Source organism: Prionailurus viverrinus, chromosome A2 (assembly GCF_022837055.1).
Source record: "Prionailurus viverrinus isolate Anna chromosome A2, UM_Priviv_1.0, whole genome shotgun sequence".
Taxonomy (NCBI): domain Eukaryota; kingdom Metazoa; phylum Chordata; class Mammalia; order Carnivora; family Felidae; genus Prionailurus; species Prionailurus viverrinus.
The window spans coordinates 91,584,106-91,601,560 of NC_062562.1; the positions used below are offsets into that span (position 1 = coordinate 91,584,106).

Here is a 17,455-nt window from a genome sequence, read left to right on the forward strand (position 1 = left end):
AGAAGCTGAGTTAGAACCATGCAGAGGGGTCAGGGGAGCAAGCAACCTAGCGAGAAGGGTAATGGTGCTCTCTCTTCGCCATTTCTCTGCCTTCCCCTAGAATCTTCTTGGAAGGAGGTTTCCTGCATTCCTGGGTAGCTTTGCTAATTTGGGTGGGAATGAGGAGATGTGTAGTGCCTTGTTCTACTAATGTACTATACAGTAAGTGTATTTTCTCTTGCTTAGGATTTTCTCAACGTTTTCTTTTCTCTTAGCTTTATTGTAAGAATGTAGATATAATACTTACAACACAGAACATGTTAGTTGACTGTTGATGTTATTGGCAAGACTTTGTTCGGGTCAAGAGTAATTAAGTTCTGGGTAGTGAAAAATTATATATGGATTTTTGATTGCATGAGAGGTCAGTGTTGTTCATCTGTATACTCTAAAAGTGGGTCTATTCTATATCCAAAGCCATGTCGCTGCTGTATTCCATTGGTACTTGAATATGTACTTTTGTGATTATAGCAGTTAATTCCATTTCCCTTTTGGGGTTTAAAATCCTGGGGTCAACTATTTTGTCTTCTCTATACAGGCTTTGTTTTAGGGCTTTGTGAAGGGCACATAAGGAAGCATATAATAAAGTAATTAAATAATAACAGTTACTGATTGCTGTGGTCCAGGTTCTGTAGTAAGTACTTTATAAGCATTATTAAAATCATTTTTCTCACTAAGTCTGTGATTATTATCCCCACTCACAGATGAGGCAGATTACTTAAAAAATTAAGTAACTTTTCAACACTTGAACAACTAGGAAATGGTAGAGTTTGGACTCGGAATCAAAGCCCTCATTCCTAAACAGTATGTTACACATATTGTCTCCACATAAATAAAAAGAAAAGGAAGTTAAAACTGTATTAACAGATAAAACGTCACGAAAGCATTTAAAGTTTTCATAGTTCCTAACTTTTAAAAAAAATAGATAAGCTTTCTACCATGAGATGGGTTAGGGTAGAATTTATAAGTCAAAGAGACTTTTATCCTCCAAGGCTTGCTTTTTCTTACTGGCTCTAGTAAAAGAGTTATAAATTAATAGTATTTTCTCAAATGAAACATTATGTGATACCAATAAAAAATTCTTTGTAAAGTTGCAAGATGCAGTTAGAAAATGTACTTGTCACTGATCTGTGTGTCTTATGGGTGCTGTTGCTGACAGGTGGGGTGAGTTGTTCATGCATCTTGTTCTGAACTCTCTCAGGAGCCGTTCCTCGTGTTGTGGCTGCTCTCTAGTTGGTAACAGTATTCATCTGTACTTCTAGGCTCCACTGGGCTGTTCAAGAGGGCAGCGGATCTCTGTAATGTTAGGGTGATATTTACGATACCTAACTCCCTCTGAAACTGGGTCCAAGTGTGCTCAGTTCCTATCTTAAGCCTCCCATCTTTCTCTCCAAGGCTGGTAGTGCCACATACAGTTCATGGATGGTAACTGTTTAAAGTGAAGCAGTAACATGGAGAAAAAATAAAACTATTTGATGCAATTGTCAAAGGACATGGGAAAAAGAAGGCATAAAGTTTGTCCTCCACAGTAAACGATGGAAAAATTCACTAGCTGCAATTCCTTTCTCTTAATATAGTTGTCAAACCCATAAAACCCCTGTAACTCAGCCCATCTTTCCAGAATTCCTTAAAGGTTGAGAATTATTTCTGCCACATCTGAACAGTTTTGTAGACATAAACACAAAATTGTTATGCTTTTTGATACTCAACCTAGTGGTCTATGTCTTCACCTAAAAAGTTTGCATCCATGCTCAGTTTGCCTTCAGAAAGTCTGCCAGCCTTATTTGTGTTTTGCACAGTGCTCTTAAAATTTCAGAGCATCTTAGCACTGCACACATACACCTGCTTTCACTTCCAGTATAAATATCATTACCTAAGGATCTCTAATTAGGTGCTTCCAGCTTTAAGTATTTGTTCTTTTGCAGCAGATAAAATATAGCAGCCATTTATTATGCCATATATTCTTATTAGGTGAAGCATTTGAATTTTGCAGTTTATTCTGTATTAAGAATGAAGGGCAGGGAAATTGAAAATGAAATATTGGGTCAAATTTTAAGTTGACATAAAGTATTCAGTATCTTGTATATTTTCATTTTAGCATGCTCCTTTTGATGCAATGGTTCTAGTAAACGTCAGCCATTATGTTGATGAGAAAATTGTAGAGAATGAAGGAAGATGGAAGGTATGTCAGAAAAAATATTTCATCCTTTTTTTTCCTGGTAGTTTTTTGATTGAGCATTTTTAAGTCTTCCCTATTTTCAGGGTTCAGAAAAAGTACGGGATATATCACTTCCAGAGGAGCTCGTTTTCACTGTGGATGATAAAATCCTAAACAACATTAAACAGGCTGAAGCCCAATATCTCAAGCAGGTAGATTTTTTTAACTTTTTTTCTTAGAAACTGATGCTTTGTCTTTTAACTACCGTATATAAAAATTTGGCTACCATCCAAGCATGACAACATAAAACATTTTAAATTATAGCTTTGATACCTTTATTATTTAATATCTAATGATTGATGCAAATGATGATTTGGTTATCTTTGGGGTATTCTTCTTAGGTGATTTTTCATTTTTCCCATTTAATTTTTTTTGTTAGGCATCTGATCTGCAGATTGTGGTGTATGCCTTTACATCTTTTGGCAAAAAACTAACCAAGAAGAAGAGGCTTCACCCTGATGCATTTATTCAGCTTGCACTTCAGCTGGCCTATTATAGACTTCATGGACGGTGAGGACCATTCACTTTCCATTTTCAGATCTTGAAGTCCAAGGGTATATCTTTACCATAGGTATTCCATCATAACTCCTTCCCATTGTTTTTCCTGACTTTTCTCCCAAGTAGCACCTTGTCCTAATTGGGACTTAACATCATTAGTATATTAGAGTTTTGATCTGTGACACTTTCATAGTCTTGTTTTTCATAACCTTAATACTTCTGAAGTGTCTGCTTTGTTCTACGAGGGGTTTTATGTTCTTTGGAATTCAAATCACTTGGTTTTCTTGTAGCCTCAGTTTCCTGATGTGTTCATGATTTTATAGATTATCCAGTCTTTACTAATTTTTAGGATTGGAGAAATGGTATGTTGAGACTTTCTTAAATCTTAAGCAGAAGAAGAAGCTCCTTGATCGTGCTTTTTAAAAATCCAGTCTGAGGGACACCTAGGTGGCTCAGTTGGTTAAGCGCCTGACTCTTGGTTTTGGCTCGGGTCATGATCTCACAGTTAGCTCAAGTCCTGCATCTGGCTCTGTGCTGACAGTGTGGAGCCTGCTTGGGATTCTCTTTCTCCCTCTCTGTTTCTCTGCCCCTTCCCCACTCCTGTTCTCTTTCTCTTTCAAAATAAATAAATAAAACTTAAAAAAAATCCAGGGGCATGTGGGCGGCTCAGTCAGCTGAGTGTAAAAAAAAAAAAAAAAAAAAAAAAAAAAAAAATCCAGGGGCACCTGGGTGGCTCAGTTGGCTGACTATCCGGCTCTTGGTTTCCGCTCAGGTCATGATCTCTTGGTTCTTGAATTTGAGCCCCGCATCGGGCTCTGTGCTGACAGCTCAGAGCCTGGAGCTTGCTGTGGTTTCTGTGTCCCCCTCTTTGTCTGCCTCTTCCCCACTCACGTGCGTGCTCGTGCTCTGTCTCTCTCAAAAATGAATAGGCATTAAAATTAAAAATCTAATCAGGGAATATGTGTCCTTTTTTTTTTTTTTCCTTTCTATTTTTTCTTTTGAGAGAGAGAGAGAGAGAGAGCATGCTGCCTGTAAGCATGGGAAAGGGCAGAGGGAGAGAGAGAGAGAATCTTAAGGAGACTCCACACCCAGGGATGCCTGGGTGGCTCAGTCAGTTGAGCTTCTGACTTCGGCTCAGGTCATGATCTCGCAGTTCGCGAGTTCGAGCCCCGCATCAGGCTCTGTGCTGACAGCTCGGTGCCTGGAGCCCGCTTCGGATTCTGTGTCTCCCTCTGCTCCTCCCCTGCTCATGCTTGCTCACTCTTGCTCACTCTTTCTCAGAAATAAAGAAACTTAAAAAAAAAAAAAAATTAAAAGAAAAAACAGGAGACTCCACGCCCAGCACAGAGCCTAATGTTGGGCTTGATCTCATGAGTATGAGATCGTGACCTGAGCCAAAATCAAGAGTGGGACATTCAACCAACTGAGCCACCCAGGTGCCCTGAGAATATGTGTCATTAAATAGGATATGTAGGTCATTTATATTTAATATAATTATCAGTAATGATAGGTTTAAGTCTACCATATTGCTGTTTCTTTTCTTTTTATCATATCTGATTTTTGTTCTTTTTCATCTTTTGATTTTTTTTAATGTTTATTTATTTATTTTTTTTTTAATTTTTTTTTTCAACGTTTATTTATTTTTTTTGGGACAGAGAGAGACAGAGCATGAACGGGGGAGGGGCAGAGAGAGAGGGAGACACAGAATCGGAAACAGGCTCCAGGCTCTGAGCCATCAGCCCAGAGCCCAACGCAGGGCTCGAACTCACGGACCGCGAGATCGTGACCTGGCTGAAGTCGGACGCTCAACTGACTGCGCCACCCAGGCACCCCAATGTTTATTTTATTTTTGAGAGAGAGGAGAGACAGAATGCGAGTGGGTTAGGGGCAGAGAGAGAGGGAGACACGGAATCCGAAGCAGGCTCCAGGCTCCGAGCTGTCAGCACAGAGCCCGACGCCGGGCTCGATCTCACGAGCTGTGAGATCATGACCTTAGCCAAAGTCAGAAGCTCAACTGAGCCACCCAGGCGCCCCTCGTCGTCTTTTGAATTCATTTTTTTTTCACTTGTTCCCTTTTATTTCCATTGTCAGATATACTGTTTTGTTTTGCTTTTAGTAGTTGAACTGGGGTTTATAAAGCACATCTTTAACTTAACAGAGTCTACCTTTAAATAACATTTTCCACTTGAACTATAATGTAAGAACCTTAGAACAGAATGTTTCTATTTTGATTCTCCCATCTTTAGTGCTGTTGTTGTCATAACATTATATTTCTACATATGTTACAAGCCTTACAGTACACTGTTAGTATTTGCCTTAAGCATTTGAGTATCTTTTTTTTAATGTGGTAAAATATATAAAATAGAACTTGCCATTGTAGCCATTTTTAAGTGTATGATATAGCAGCATTAATTACATTCATAATGTTATACAACCGTCACAACTGTCTATAGCAAAATTTTTTCATCACCCCAAACAGAAACTCTGTACCCATTGAAAAATAATTTCTCATTCCTACTGTTTCCTCAGTCCCTGGTAATCTAATCTACTTTCGGTCTCTATAAACTTGCTTATTTTTATAGATATTTATGTAAGTGGAATTTGTCTTTTTGTGTCTGATTTATTTAACTTAGGATAGTGTTTCCAAGATTCATCCATGTTGTAGAATCAGAACTTTATTCTTTTTTATGGCTAAATAATATTCCATTATGTGAGTATACCACATTTTGTTTGTCCATTCATGTCTTGGTTGACACTTGGGTTGTTTCTATGTTTTAGATCTTGTGAATAATACTGTTGTAAACATTCACGTACAAGTATCTGCTTGAGTCCCTGTTTTAGTTTCCTTTTGAGTCTGTACCTAGGAGTGGAATTGCTGGGTTGTGTGATGATTCTCTTTTACTTTTTGAGCACCTGCCAAACTATTTTCTACCATGGTTATACCATTTTACATTTCCACCAGTAATATGTAAGGGTTCCAGTTGCTCCACATCCTTGCCAACACTTAATTTTTCATTTAAAAAATTATTTCTATTATTTGTGACGTAGTATCTCATGGTAGTTTTTACTTGCATCTCCCTATTGACCAATGAGGTTGCGTAGCTTTTCATATGTTAATTATCCATTTGTATATCCTCTTTGGCAAACTGTCCATAAAAGTCCTTTGTGTATTTGGTAATTGGGTTGCCATTTTGTTGCTGAATTGTAAGAGTTCTTTATGTATTCTGGATATGAAACCCTTATCAGATATGTGATGTGCAAATATTTCCTCCCATTCTGTGGGTTTTCTTTTCACTCTCTTGATAGTACCCTTTGATGCACAAGTTTTTAATTTTGAAGTCCAGTTTATCTGGTTTTTTTTTTTTTTTTATTTGTTGCCTGTGCTTTTGTTGATGTATTCAAGAAATAGTTGCCAAATCCAATGTCATGAAGTTTTCCCCTTACATATTCTTCTAGGAGTTTTGTGTGGTAAGGGTCCAATGTAATTCTTTTGCAAGTGGATACTCAGTTTTCCCAGCATTATTTGTTGAAGAGACTGTTCATTGAATGGTTTTGATGTTGTTGTTTAAAATCAGTTGATTATAGATGTAAGGGTTTAATTCTGGGGTTTCAATTCTATCCCATTGGTCTGTATGTCTCTTCTTATATCAATACCATACTATTTTGATTATGGTAGCTTTGTAGTAAGTTTTGACATCCAAAAGTGTGAGTCCTTTACCTTGGTTCTTTGCAAGATTGTTATGGCAGTTTTTGGCTCTTTGTAAAATACCATATTAATTTTAGGATTAGTTTTTCCATTTTTGCAGAAATTTTGGGAGTTTTGAATCTGTGGACTGCTATGGGTAGTATTGTCACCTTAATGATAATAAGTCTTAGTCCATGAACACAGGATCCCTTTCCATTTATTTATGTTTTTAAAAATTTCTTCAAGCAATGTTTTGTAGTTTCTAGTGTATACTGTTTTTGCCTCTTTGGTTAAGTTTAATCTTGAGTATTTTATTCTTTCATTACACTGTTGTAAATGCAGTTGTTTTCTTAATTTTCTTCAGATTGTGCATTGCTAGCATATGGAAATGAAGCTGATTTTTGTGTGTTAGTTTTGTATCTTTAAACTTTGCCGGGGGCCCCTGGGTGGCTCACTAGTTAAGCGTCTGACTTTGGCTCAGGTCATGATCTCACGGTTCATGCGTTCGAGCCCTGTGTCGGGCTCTGTGCTGACAGCTCGGAGCCTGGAGCCTGCTTCGGATTCTGTGTCTCCCTCTCTCTCTGCTCCTTCTCCGTTCACGCATGCGCGTGCGTGCTCTCTCTCAAATATGAATAAACATTAAAAAATAAATAAACTTTGCCAAATTTGTTTATTTCCTCTAACAATTTTTTGTGGACTCTTTGGGGTTTTCTAAATATGAGATCATGTTGTCTGTAAATAGAGATAGTTTTGCTTTTTTCTTCCCAATTTGGGTGCCTTTTATTTCTTTTCTCCTGGCTAGAACACCCAGTACTATGCTGAATCATTCTTGTCATATTGCTCCTTTTAGATGGAAAGGTTTCAGTCTTTCACTTTTGAGTATGTTAGCTGTTTTTCATAAATGCCCTTGATCATGTTGAGCAAGTTTCCTTCTATGCCTAGTATACTGAGCGTTTTTACTGGAGAGTGTTGGATTTTGTCAGATGCTTTTCTGTCTCAATTACTCTAGGACTTATCCTTCATTCTATTAATAAGGTGTATTACATTGATTTTCATTTGTTGAACCACCCTTACATTCCTAGGATATATTGCATTTGGGCATGGTGAATTGTCCTTTTTAATATGCTGCTGAATTTGGTTGGCTAATTGGAGGATTTTTGCATCTATATTCGTAAAGGGATAATGGTCTATAGTATTTTCTTGTAGTGTTTTTTTTTTAAGTTTTTATTTAAATTCCAGTTAACACAGTGTAGTATTAGTTTCTGGTGTACAATTTAGTGATTCAAAGCTTCTATACAATACCCAATGCTTATCACAACATGTGTACTCCTTAGTCTCCAACCCCTCAGCCACCTCCCCTCTGGTAACCATCAATTCTCTGTAGTTAGGAGTCTGTCTTGGTTTGCCTCTCTTTTTTCCCCCCTTTGCTTGTCTGTTTTGTTTCTTACATTCTAACTTCATCCATGTCGTTGCAAATGGCAAGATTTCATTATTTTTGATGGCCAAGTAACATTCCATTGTATATGTATACCATATCTTCTTTATCCATTCATCTGTTGATGGACATTTGGGCTCTTTCCATAATTTGGCTTTTGTAGATAATGCCGCTATACACGTTGGAGTGCATGTACCCCTTTGAGTTAGAATTTTTGTAGTCTGTGGGTAAATACAATTGTAGTAGTCTGCTGAGGTTGTAGTTAGAGTGTCATTCAGCTCTTTTCTCATCTGAAGGTACTCAGAAGGGATCTGCTCCCAGGCTCACTCATGTGATTATTAACAGGGATCACTTCCTCCGAGGCTGTTTTCCAGAGGCCTCCCTCAGTGTCTTGCTACCTGGGTCTCACTGTAGGGCACCTTCCAGCATGGCAGCTTGTGTTCCTCATATTGAGGAAGTGAGAGCAGTGAGATCTCTTTGTAACCTTATTTCAGAAATGACATCACCTTTGTCCTGTTCTTTTCAGTAGAAGCAAATCATGAGGTCCCTCTCACACTCCATCTGAGGAGTTACACCAGAGCATAAATAATGGGAGGCAGGGATCACTGCGGGTGCATCTTACAGGCCATCTACCACACACACTCCAGTGTACATAACCTCAGAGCAGCCAAGCCTTGGAAACAGCCCGTATTAATACCAGGCCTTGTTGATCAGAATACCTTGTTGCTCTTTGATACCGAAAATAGTCTCTTTGTTATTCAAAGTCTCGACTGTGGTCTGTATTACAGAACTTAGTCTCTGACCAAAGCCAGCTTTATTACGTAAGCTTTCTTTGGATGATGTTTGAGCATTTTCTTTCTTGTGACACATCCTTGTATTTTCATTTTTTCTTGTAGCCCTGGCAGCTGCTATGAAACTGCCATGACCAGATACTTTTATCATGGCCGCACAGAGACTGTGAGGTCATGTACAGTAGAAGCAGTCAGGTGGTGCCAGTCCATGCAGGATCCCTCTACTAGTGTGAGTATTATTTGAAAAACAAAAAATTCATAGTATTTGTTTACTTGTTTAAAGGATCCTTAGACCTTGAATAACGAACCCCTTGGCTTCAGTTCTCCTGGATCAGTAAAATACTTTCAGATATTTTTTTCTGAAAGTTTTTGAAGCATTCATTCATTTGCTAATGAAGTATATACTTGGAAAAATATGAAACAGGAAGGACCTGAGAAGCAGTCCATTTGTGTCTGTTTCTAGGCAAAGTTGGTTCCCTCCCTCCCTCCCTCCCTCCCTTCCTCTTCTAAGATTTTATTTAAATTCAAGTTAGTTAACATATAATGTAGTATTGGTTGCAGGAGTAGAATTTAGTGATTCATCACTTACATAGAACACCCACTGCTCATCACAGAAAGTGCCCTTCTTACTGCACATCACCCATTTCCCCCATTTCCCACCCCCCCATCTCCTCTCCTGCAACCCTCAGTTTAGTTAAGAGTCTGTTACAGTTTGCCTCCATTTCTGATTTTATCTTATTTTTCCTTCCTTTCCCCTTTGTTGATCTGTTTTGTTTCTTGAATTACATATATGAGTGAAATCATATGGTATGTGTCTTTCTCTGACCTACTTTGTTTTTAGCACAATACACTCTAGTTCCATCCATGTTTTTCAAATGGAAAGAGTTTGTTCTTTCTGAAGGCTGAATAATATTCTCTATATATAGAGAGAGAGGCGCGCGCGCACACACACACACACACACACACACACACACACACACACCTTTATCCATTCATCAGTCAGTGGACATTTGGCTCTTTCCATAATTTGACTATTGTTGGGAGTGCTTCTGTAAACTTTGGGGTGCATGTGCCCCTTTGAATCAGTAGTTTTGTATCCTTTGGATAAATGTCTTGTAGTGCAGTTTCTGGGTTGTTAGAGTAGTTCTATTTTTAACTTTCTGAGGAACCGCCACACTGTTTTCCATAGTGGCTGCACAAGTTTGCATTCCCACCAAAAGTGTAAGAGGGTTCCCCTTTCTCTGCATCATTGCCAATATGTTTCCTGAGTTGTTGATTTTAGCCATTCTGACAAGTGTGAGGTGGTATCTCACTGTGCTTTTGATTGGTATTTCAGCAAAGCGTCTTTAATACCATGAGTATTTTACTATTATCGATCTACCTTTGAGATAACACCAATAAAGTGAAGACTTTCCCAAAGTGCCTTAAAAGGAAGCTTTTCTTAATGTGGTTGAACGTTTTTGAAATCACAGATTCTTGTTTTAATGTGTTGGAACCAGAACAGTTTTGTTTTATATTTTTGTTTTGTTTTAAAAGTAATCTCTGTACCCAATCTGGGGCTTGAACTCACAACCGCGAGATCGAGAGTCACATCTCCTACCAACCAAGTCAGGCAGGCACCCCTATACTTTATTTATTTATTTATTTTTGAAGCATTTAGACGATAGGGTAGTTCCTTCCCCCTGGTATTTTGGTATTGTATTTTTTTCTTTAGGTTTGATAGACATAGTTATGTGTTAATTTATTTTAGTGTCCTAGAACTGCTTCCTTATCATTTTGAACAACTGTGTGTTAGTATTGAAATCCTACTTGTTTCTGTCTTGACAGTTGTTAGTATCACTTCAGTGCTGCCCACAAGTTCCTATTGTTTTTCCTGTTCTGGGAAAGAAATAATCAAGATGCAGGACCTATAGGAAAGAAAAGGCAGTAGAAGTGAGGAAAATAAATAGAAGCATGTGTCTAAAGGTCTTTTTAGAAATCTTTTCTCTCTCAGATGACCCGCATCCTAACTACATTGAGCTCAGGTTTTTTTGTTGTTGTTGTTGCTGTACAGTTTATTGAAATATGTCTTGATTTTTAACACAGCCTCTTGAGCGACAGCGAAAGATGTTACAAGCTTTTGCAAAACATGATAAAATGATGAAATATTGTTTGGCTGGAAAAGGTACTTATATTGGAATTATTCTGACTTAAAAAAATTCTCTCACGTTGAAAAATGTTTTCTAGCTTCATACTTGGGGTTTCATTGCAGGATTTGACCGTCATCTTTTAGGTCTTTTACTCATAGCAAAAGAGGAAGATCTTCCAGTTCCAGAACTCTTTACAGACCCACTTTTCTCCAAAAGGTAATATAATGTAATGTAGTGTTTAATAACTTAATCAGTTCCTTCTTTCTGAAGGTTACAAGCTTTTTTTAAAATTTACATTTATTCATTTTTGAGAGAGGGAGACCGAGTGCCAGCAGGGGAGGGGCAGAGAGCAAGGGAGACACAGAATCTAAAGCAGCTTCCAGGCTCTGAGCTGTCAGCACAGAGCCCAAAGCAGGGCTCAAACTCCGCAATCAGGTCATGACCTGACCTGAACTAGGAGGCCTAACCAACTGAGCCACCTCTGGGCCCCTAAAAGCTTTTCTGAAGTAATGTAAGTTTCTGTAAGCCTAGTAAAATATCCTCTCTTTATGGCATACAGTGGAGGAGGTGGAAACTTTGTTCTCTCAACAAGTCTGGTTGGGTATTCAAGAGTCCTGGGAGTGGTGGTTCCCATGGTACACAATGGCTATGGATTTTTCTACCACATCAGAGATGACAGGTGAGACTGCTCTTCTCATTCTTACTGTGCTATAGAGTAAGAGAGCTTTTATTCTGTCTTTTGAATGTCTTTCTTGCACTGTAATTCTGACTGTGTTGTCATCTGCCACTCGCTACATAGGTAATTATTTTTACCACGTGGGCATTTAATGTGTGTTTGTTTCTCTATCCTGCTTTTGGGACACTGGTCAAATCAGTCCCTTAGGTATTTTGTGCAGAACACCAATTTAGGTTGACTCAGTGATACACTGCCATCATCCTTAAATCTCAGTACACATATTAACATATTCTGGGCAAGGTGTTTTATGGTAATAAAAGACAGAAAATGTAATTGCCTATAAATATGTGGTGGTTCATGTAGTCCTAACAGTACTAATGTGACCAAGATAAGAGACTAGGTAAATTAATTTATATTCCAAAAAAGAATGTTTTACCTGCTCAGATGCAATTTCAGATGAGGTTTGATTTATGTTTATGGAAAGAAAGAGAAAGAAAATACTAAAACCTGTTACGTGGAGAATAAGGTAATATGAAATTGGGAGAATGGCTTGCAAGGTCTTCATCCATATAGTCTGGCCATCTCAGAGATCTTTGAGAGCTTGGGGGGCTTTGTAAAAAATCATGTGGCCACATTTAGCACTATGTGAATAAGATGGTAGGATTGGGGGCTTCGGATGGAATGTGAACAATTGGACATATTTCAGTTTGTAATTTATTTTTTTCATTAACTTTTTAAAAAGAGTTTACAGTCAGGGTTGTTCTGCAAAATGTTCTCTTCTGCCTCCGTGTCAAGTGTGACCTGTGCATATAGTCTCTTATACCAGTGGTACTTATATTTGTTAGCATCTAAGTCCTTAGATATTTATTCCCATAGTATTTAGTTTATGTCCATGAATGTACAAATTAAAGGTTAAATTACAAAGGTTCAACATAGATCTTACTATGTTTTCATAAAAAGGGTCTACGGTCTAAAATCATGATCAGACACAGAGCATAAGCATTCTAACATATTTCCTGACAAGTATGGATCTTGTATTGCATGCAGTGACAAGGGTTCAGTCCAGACACACCAGGTCTCTGACTTTGGAAGTCCGGATCCTGGGGCAGAACATCCATTCACTCATTCAGGAAGTATGTAGTGGAAACTTGTAGCGTTTTAGGTGCTCAGGATGCCAGACAGACCAGATTTTCGCTTTTAGAGATTTTATTTTCTCCTAGGGAAAGAGAGACAGAAGCAAATAAGCAAGGTAAGTAGTGATGAGTGCTGGGAACCAGAAAGCAAGCTGATGTGGTAATACAGACACACTGGTGGGGAGGGCGAGATCGAGCACCGCTTTACTTAGTGTGGTCAGAGAGCAACAGGGAAGTTGAGATGTTAGGGATGAGAAGGAATTAATACTATGCCAAGAAAGCAGCTCTCCAGACTCCGATCACCGCCTCCTACCACCAGTGCCACCATCCGGGCTGAGCCACCATCTTGTCCCACTGAGGTTATTGCAACAGGTTCTCACGTGGTCTTCTGGGTCCACCCTTTCATTCTTACAGACCACTGTCTACACAACAGCCCTGATGCCCTTTTAAAAATGTGACTCAAGTCCTATCATTCTTCTCAAAATTCTCCAAGAGCTCATCTCACTCACAGTAAAATTCAGAGTCCTCCTGTGAGATCCTGTCTGATCAAGTTCTCAGTCACAGATCTGACCTTTCCTCTCTAGCTCTCCTCCTCTTTCACTCTACTGCAGCCACCCTTGCCTTCTTGTACCTGTAGTACAGCAAGCAAGCTCCCTCCTCCTGGCATTTGTGGTTGTGATTTCCTCTGCCTCCTACTCTTCCTTGAAATAACATGCAGGGATCACTCCGTTAGTCCGTACAGGTATTTGCTTAAAATTTGCTCTGGTCGGGAAGGCCTTCTCTGATGGTCTAAAATAGCCCTTGTGCCTCCTTCACACACACACCTGCTGCATTTTTTTTTTTTTTTTTTTTTTTTAGAACACTCATAACCATCCAGTGGGGACCCATGTTTATTTGTATGTTCTCTTTCTTCCTTTCCTAAGATATAAGCCCAGAAGAACAGGGGTTTTGATTTGTCTGTTGTTGTATCCCCAGCCCTGTAACAATGCCTTCTAAATAAGTAGAATACCCTTAACGTTTTCACAGTGACTTTGCTGGTCAACAAAATTATATGGTCGTGGGGTAGGAAAGAGCCTGATATTTATAAGGAACAGAAAGAAACAGCATGACTCTTAATTAGCAATGAAGTTGCTTTGGGTGGGGGTAGAAGTTGAAGAGGTCCTCCATTTGGAGGATAGTGTTCTCAAGTCTGGGTACACATGAGGATCACCTAGAGAGCTTTAAAAACATTGCTTCTGGAGACAGAGTCTTGGTTTGGGTGGTCAGTTGATACAGGGCCTTGTAATATAAGAAGTCAGAATTTTCTCCTAAGTATAATAGTAGGCATTTTACCAGATGGTGTAAAGGTCATGGCTGTGTTCATCATCACCATTTGGAGCCTCTTTGTGTTGTGATTTTTGTATAGTACTTAATCATTTTTTATTTGTGCTTCACAGGTTTAATGTGGCCAGTACAGCCTGGAAATCCTGCCCAGAAACTGATGCAGAAAAGCTGGTTCAGCTGGTTTTTCATTCTTTTCAAGATATGATGCAGCTGATGAACACTGCTCATCTTTAGAGACTAGTCATTTATTAAGCATTTACAAAAATATTAAACTGGGTGTGGAGAGTGGGTTGTTGATGTGAGATAGAAAGGAATATTGATTTAAGGAAACCTTTTAAATGTAGAAATAGGTAGAATCACGTTTTTGAAATCTATTCTCACCTAGAAGATAAAAATAGGATTTTTAAGCTTCCTCTGATGCAGTAGCAATGCAAATTGATACAATGAAATATAGCATCATGCGAAAGTTGAAGATGAGCCTCAACAATGCAGGTCTACAATTTTTAATAATGCAAGTCTTACTCTTACAAATATTTTTGTTGGTACCTGTATAGGTTATAAATCCTCTGACCATCATTGTAGAGTCTGTCTTCCAAGCACTTTAACGTTTTCTAGTTGCCAAAGGATATAAAGTACATGATTAAATGCTAACTCCCCATGAAATCATTGCCTTCCACATTCAGCACAGGGATACAAGCCTGCTTCGTTTGATGGGAAAGGCCACTACAATTTACTGGTCATTTAAAAGTAGAATTTCTGTTGGATGTAAGAATTAGAGGGAGGTTTATACCCTATGATGCATATAGACAAAAAACCTATCAAAATTCATTATAACTAGTTTGTGAATATAAAATGAAAGCACATAGAGTTGGTGACTTTAAAAAGATTGAATGTTGAATCATATTCTCAGGATTTTACAGGTTTTTTTTCTCCTGCTGTTCAAAATAGAAAATAAAGCTGTCAATCCTATAGCTTCTTGTATGGTGTTTGGATAACTAATCGATTCCTGTTTGACCTTCTACTTTCTGATGTAACTTAGGTGCCGCTGCGTACACCACCGAAAACTAACGGTCGTAAATCAGTTGATTATTTCACACGATGGTGTCAGTTGACTGTGCCCAGTTGGGTAGTTCTTCTGATCTTGCTGTAGTTTAATGTGGCTGCATTCACTAGGGTGCTGGACTGAGGCTGTAAAGCCCCCACTCCCTGGGGACTTGGTACCTAGGACACTCTCCACATGGTCTCTGATCATTCAGTATTCTAGCCTTGACTTCTGTACTTGGCATTGGGAGTGTTCCCAGAGAGAAAGGTAGAATTTGCAAGACCTCTTGAGGCCTAGGCTCTGAAGTCACATGATGTCACTTGTTTTAACCAATAAAATGCCAAATAAGTTGCAATAGCAGTGTAGATTCAAGGCGGGGGGGGGAGGGGGGGAGTGTCATTTCTTGATAGAAGAAACAGCATTTTTTTTTTTTAGTTTTTTAAATGTTTTTATTTTTGAAGGGGAGAGAGAGCATGAGTGGGGGAGGAACAAAGAGGGAGACACAGAATCCAAAGCAGGCTCCAGGCTCTGAGCTGTCAGCACAGAGCCCCATGCGGGGCTTGAACCCACAGACCTTGAGATCATGACCTGCCCTGAAGTCAGAAGCTCATCCGAGCCACCCAGGTGGCCCCTGTTTCTTTGTGAAAAGTTGAGTGGGCTTCTTTAGCAATGGATACATCCTTAACAGTTCATATTTCCTCCTATTCTGTACTTTGGCCCTTTTTCCTCATTAGTACAATTTTATAGACTACATTGCCATGGGATTTAGAATCATTTGGTTCGCTGTTATTAAATAATGTCTAAAGACTTGGGTATTTTAGAAACTATTCACCTCCTGCAGAGAAACCTCTTCTGTCCTACTTTAACACGTTTCCCTAACCTGCCTGATGTAAAAATCATCTGTAATGCTTTTTACAAAGAGCTTTCTGGGTCTCAACCGGACTGGTAGTAGTAAAATTTTCAGAGGCTTTTGAGTCACCACTTGGGTAATGAACCCCTTGCCCTATTCTTCTCTTGGTTAATCTGAAATTTAGTCCACTACCCACATGGTTCCATGTGAAAAAAATCTTTGGTAAGATCTGGTTTGTTACAGATAGAGGAACGGAGCTGGGGCAGTTTATTTACCTAAAGAGCCTGTGACAGAGGTGAGAATGGATAGTGCCTCAGTAAATTATAAACAAATGGGAAATTAAGGAAAAACCTTTTAGTATGGTTATAAAGGTTGCCTAGATTTCTTTTCCCTATCTCAACATATTCTGGGCAAATGAGGACTAGTGATAAAAAGTAATAGAGAACCTAGCATTTTATTGTTTCCAATGTTTCAAATTACCCTTGAGATAACTGCAATTTTTATGGAGTTAAAATTTTAATTAATGTTCAATTTTTTATTTTACAGGAACAGATGTGTGCCTGTGAGGTTAGCTTGTGTAAGAATCTCATTTTCTCTTGGACTTTGATGATAAAGTTGGGAATCCATTCTTTTGGAAAAAACAAACCTCAGGTCCCCAAAAGGATAGTTTAGAAACTCACCAAGGTAGACAGTAGGCAGTGGAACAATGAATGTCTTTTTCCTTTTTCTTTGGAAAATTTTCCAATCTATCCTGTCATCTACCCAGCTATTCAGGACAGTAAGAAGTTTCCCTGTGTCTGTGCTGTTAGCTCTATAGCTTTATTTTATTTGAACTTGTCTTTTCTCTGTATGTTTCTGATAACTGCTAGGCTGCCATTTTTATACCTCAAGACAGGTGTCACTTGTAACTCCTGAACTTGCAATGCTATAGTATCAGCAAATCAGCTGTTCTAAAACTTATGGAATGAGATACATCTGAATTATATGATTCTTTGTAAAAAAAAAACAATTTCTAGTTTAAATCAGAGAAAGCTATAATTTGAATTTATTTTTAAGATGTAACAAGAGTTCATAAGTTCTGTGTCCCAGCCTGGACACTAACCATGGAAAAGTAGATGCCTTTCTGAGCCAGCAGCTGTTGATGTGTGCCATGCTCCTTGACCTTGCCATTCTGAAACACCACTATTAGGTCTGCGTTCTGGATGGTGGACAGGCGGTGAGCGATCATGATGCAGGTGCGGCCTTCTCTGGCTTTGTCCAGGGCTTCTTGCACAATCTAATGATCAATCAGAACAGAAACCTTAAACTTTCACCATCACAGAAGAATATTTTACTTCTTATATTCTCATCTCTGAATCTTTGAGTCTTTGGTTTTAATGCATGTAAATTTACATAAATGGCATTTAAAAAGTATTTTCTTTTTAATTAGAATAAAAACCGATTCTCACTAAATCACAGGTATCTAAGTTTTCTGTCCAGTTCTCTTACTAGTTCCCTTTTATTATTTTCTAATTTTTCATTATCTTATTAGTCCCCCTTTATTTCTATTTTATTATTGTGCTAAAAATGTGATGTATGCTGCTTTTTTCTTTTGAATATTTTTGGTTCAGGAAATAAGATAATTTTACAAAATTTGGGA

General features: G+C 38.4%; 2 protein-coding genes across 12 annotated transcripts in view; one reads left to right on the top strand and one right to left on the bottom strand.

Moving 5' to 3' along the window:
- Nucleotides 1-14,893, top strand: part of CROT (carnitine O-octanoyltransferase) — a 47,662-nt gene extending 32,769 nt beyond the window's left edge. For 2 of the 3 annotated variants that reach the window (XM_047840585.1, XM_047840595.1), the window contains exons 11-18: nucleotides 2,135-2,218; nucleotides 2,299-2,406; nucleotides 2,634-2,764; nucleotides 8,769-8,892; nucleotides 10,749-10,827; nucleotides 10,915-11,008; nucleotides 11,352-11,471; nucleotides 14,038-14,893. In XM_047840585.1, the coding sequence (XP_047696541.1) occupies nucleotides 2,135-2,218; nucleotides 2,299-2,406; nucleotides 2,634-2,764; nucleotides 8,769-8,892; nucleotides 10,749-10,827; nucleotides 10,915-11,008; nucleotides 11,352-11,471; nucleotides 14,038-14,158 (861 nt within the window). In that variant the 3' untranslated portion in view covers nucleotides 14,159-14,893. The remainder of the gene's footprint in view (nucleotides 1-2,134; nucleotides 2,219-2,298; nucleotides 2,407-2,633; nucleotides 2,765-8,768; nucleotides 8,893-10,748; nucleotides 10,828-10,914; nucleotides 11,009-11,351; nucleotides 11,472-14,037) is intronic. The other variant, XM_047840604.1, reaches the window with a different exon arrangement.
- ABCB4 (ATP binding cassette subfamily B member 4) overlaps nucleotides 12,566-17,455 on the bottom strand; it is a 74,783-nt gene continuing 69,893 nt past the window's right edge. For 8 of the 9 annotated variants that reach the window (XM_047840545.1, XM_047840526.1, XM_047840537.1 and 5 more), the window contains 2 exons: nucleotides 16,919-17,092; nucleotides 12,566-12,684 (listed from right to left, as the gene is read on the bottom strand). In XM_047840545.1, coding sequence (XP_047696501.1) covers nucleotides 12,595-12,684; nucleotides 16,919-17,092 — 264 coding nt within the window. In that variant the 3' untranslated portion in view covers nucleotides 12,566-12,594. Of the gene's footprint in view, nucleotides 12,685-16,838; nucleotides 17,093-17,455 lie in introns of those variants that run through there. The other variant, XM_047840507.1, reaches the window with a different exon arrangement.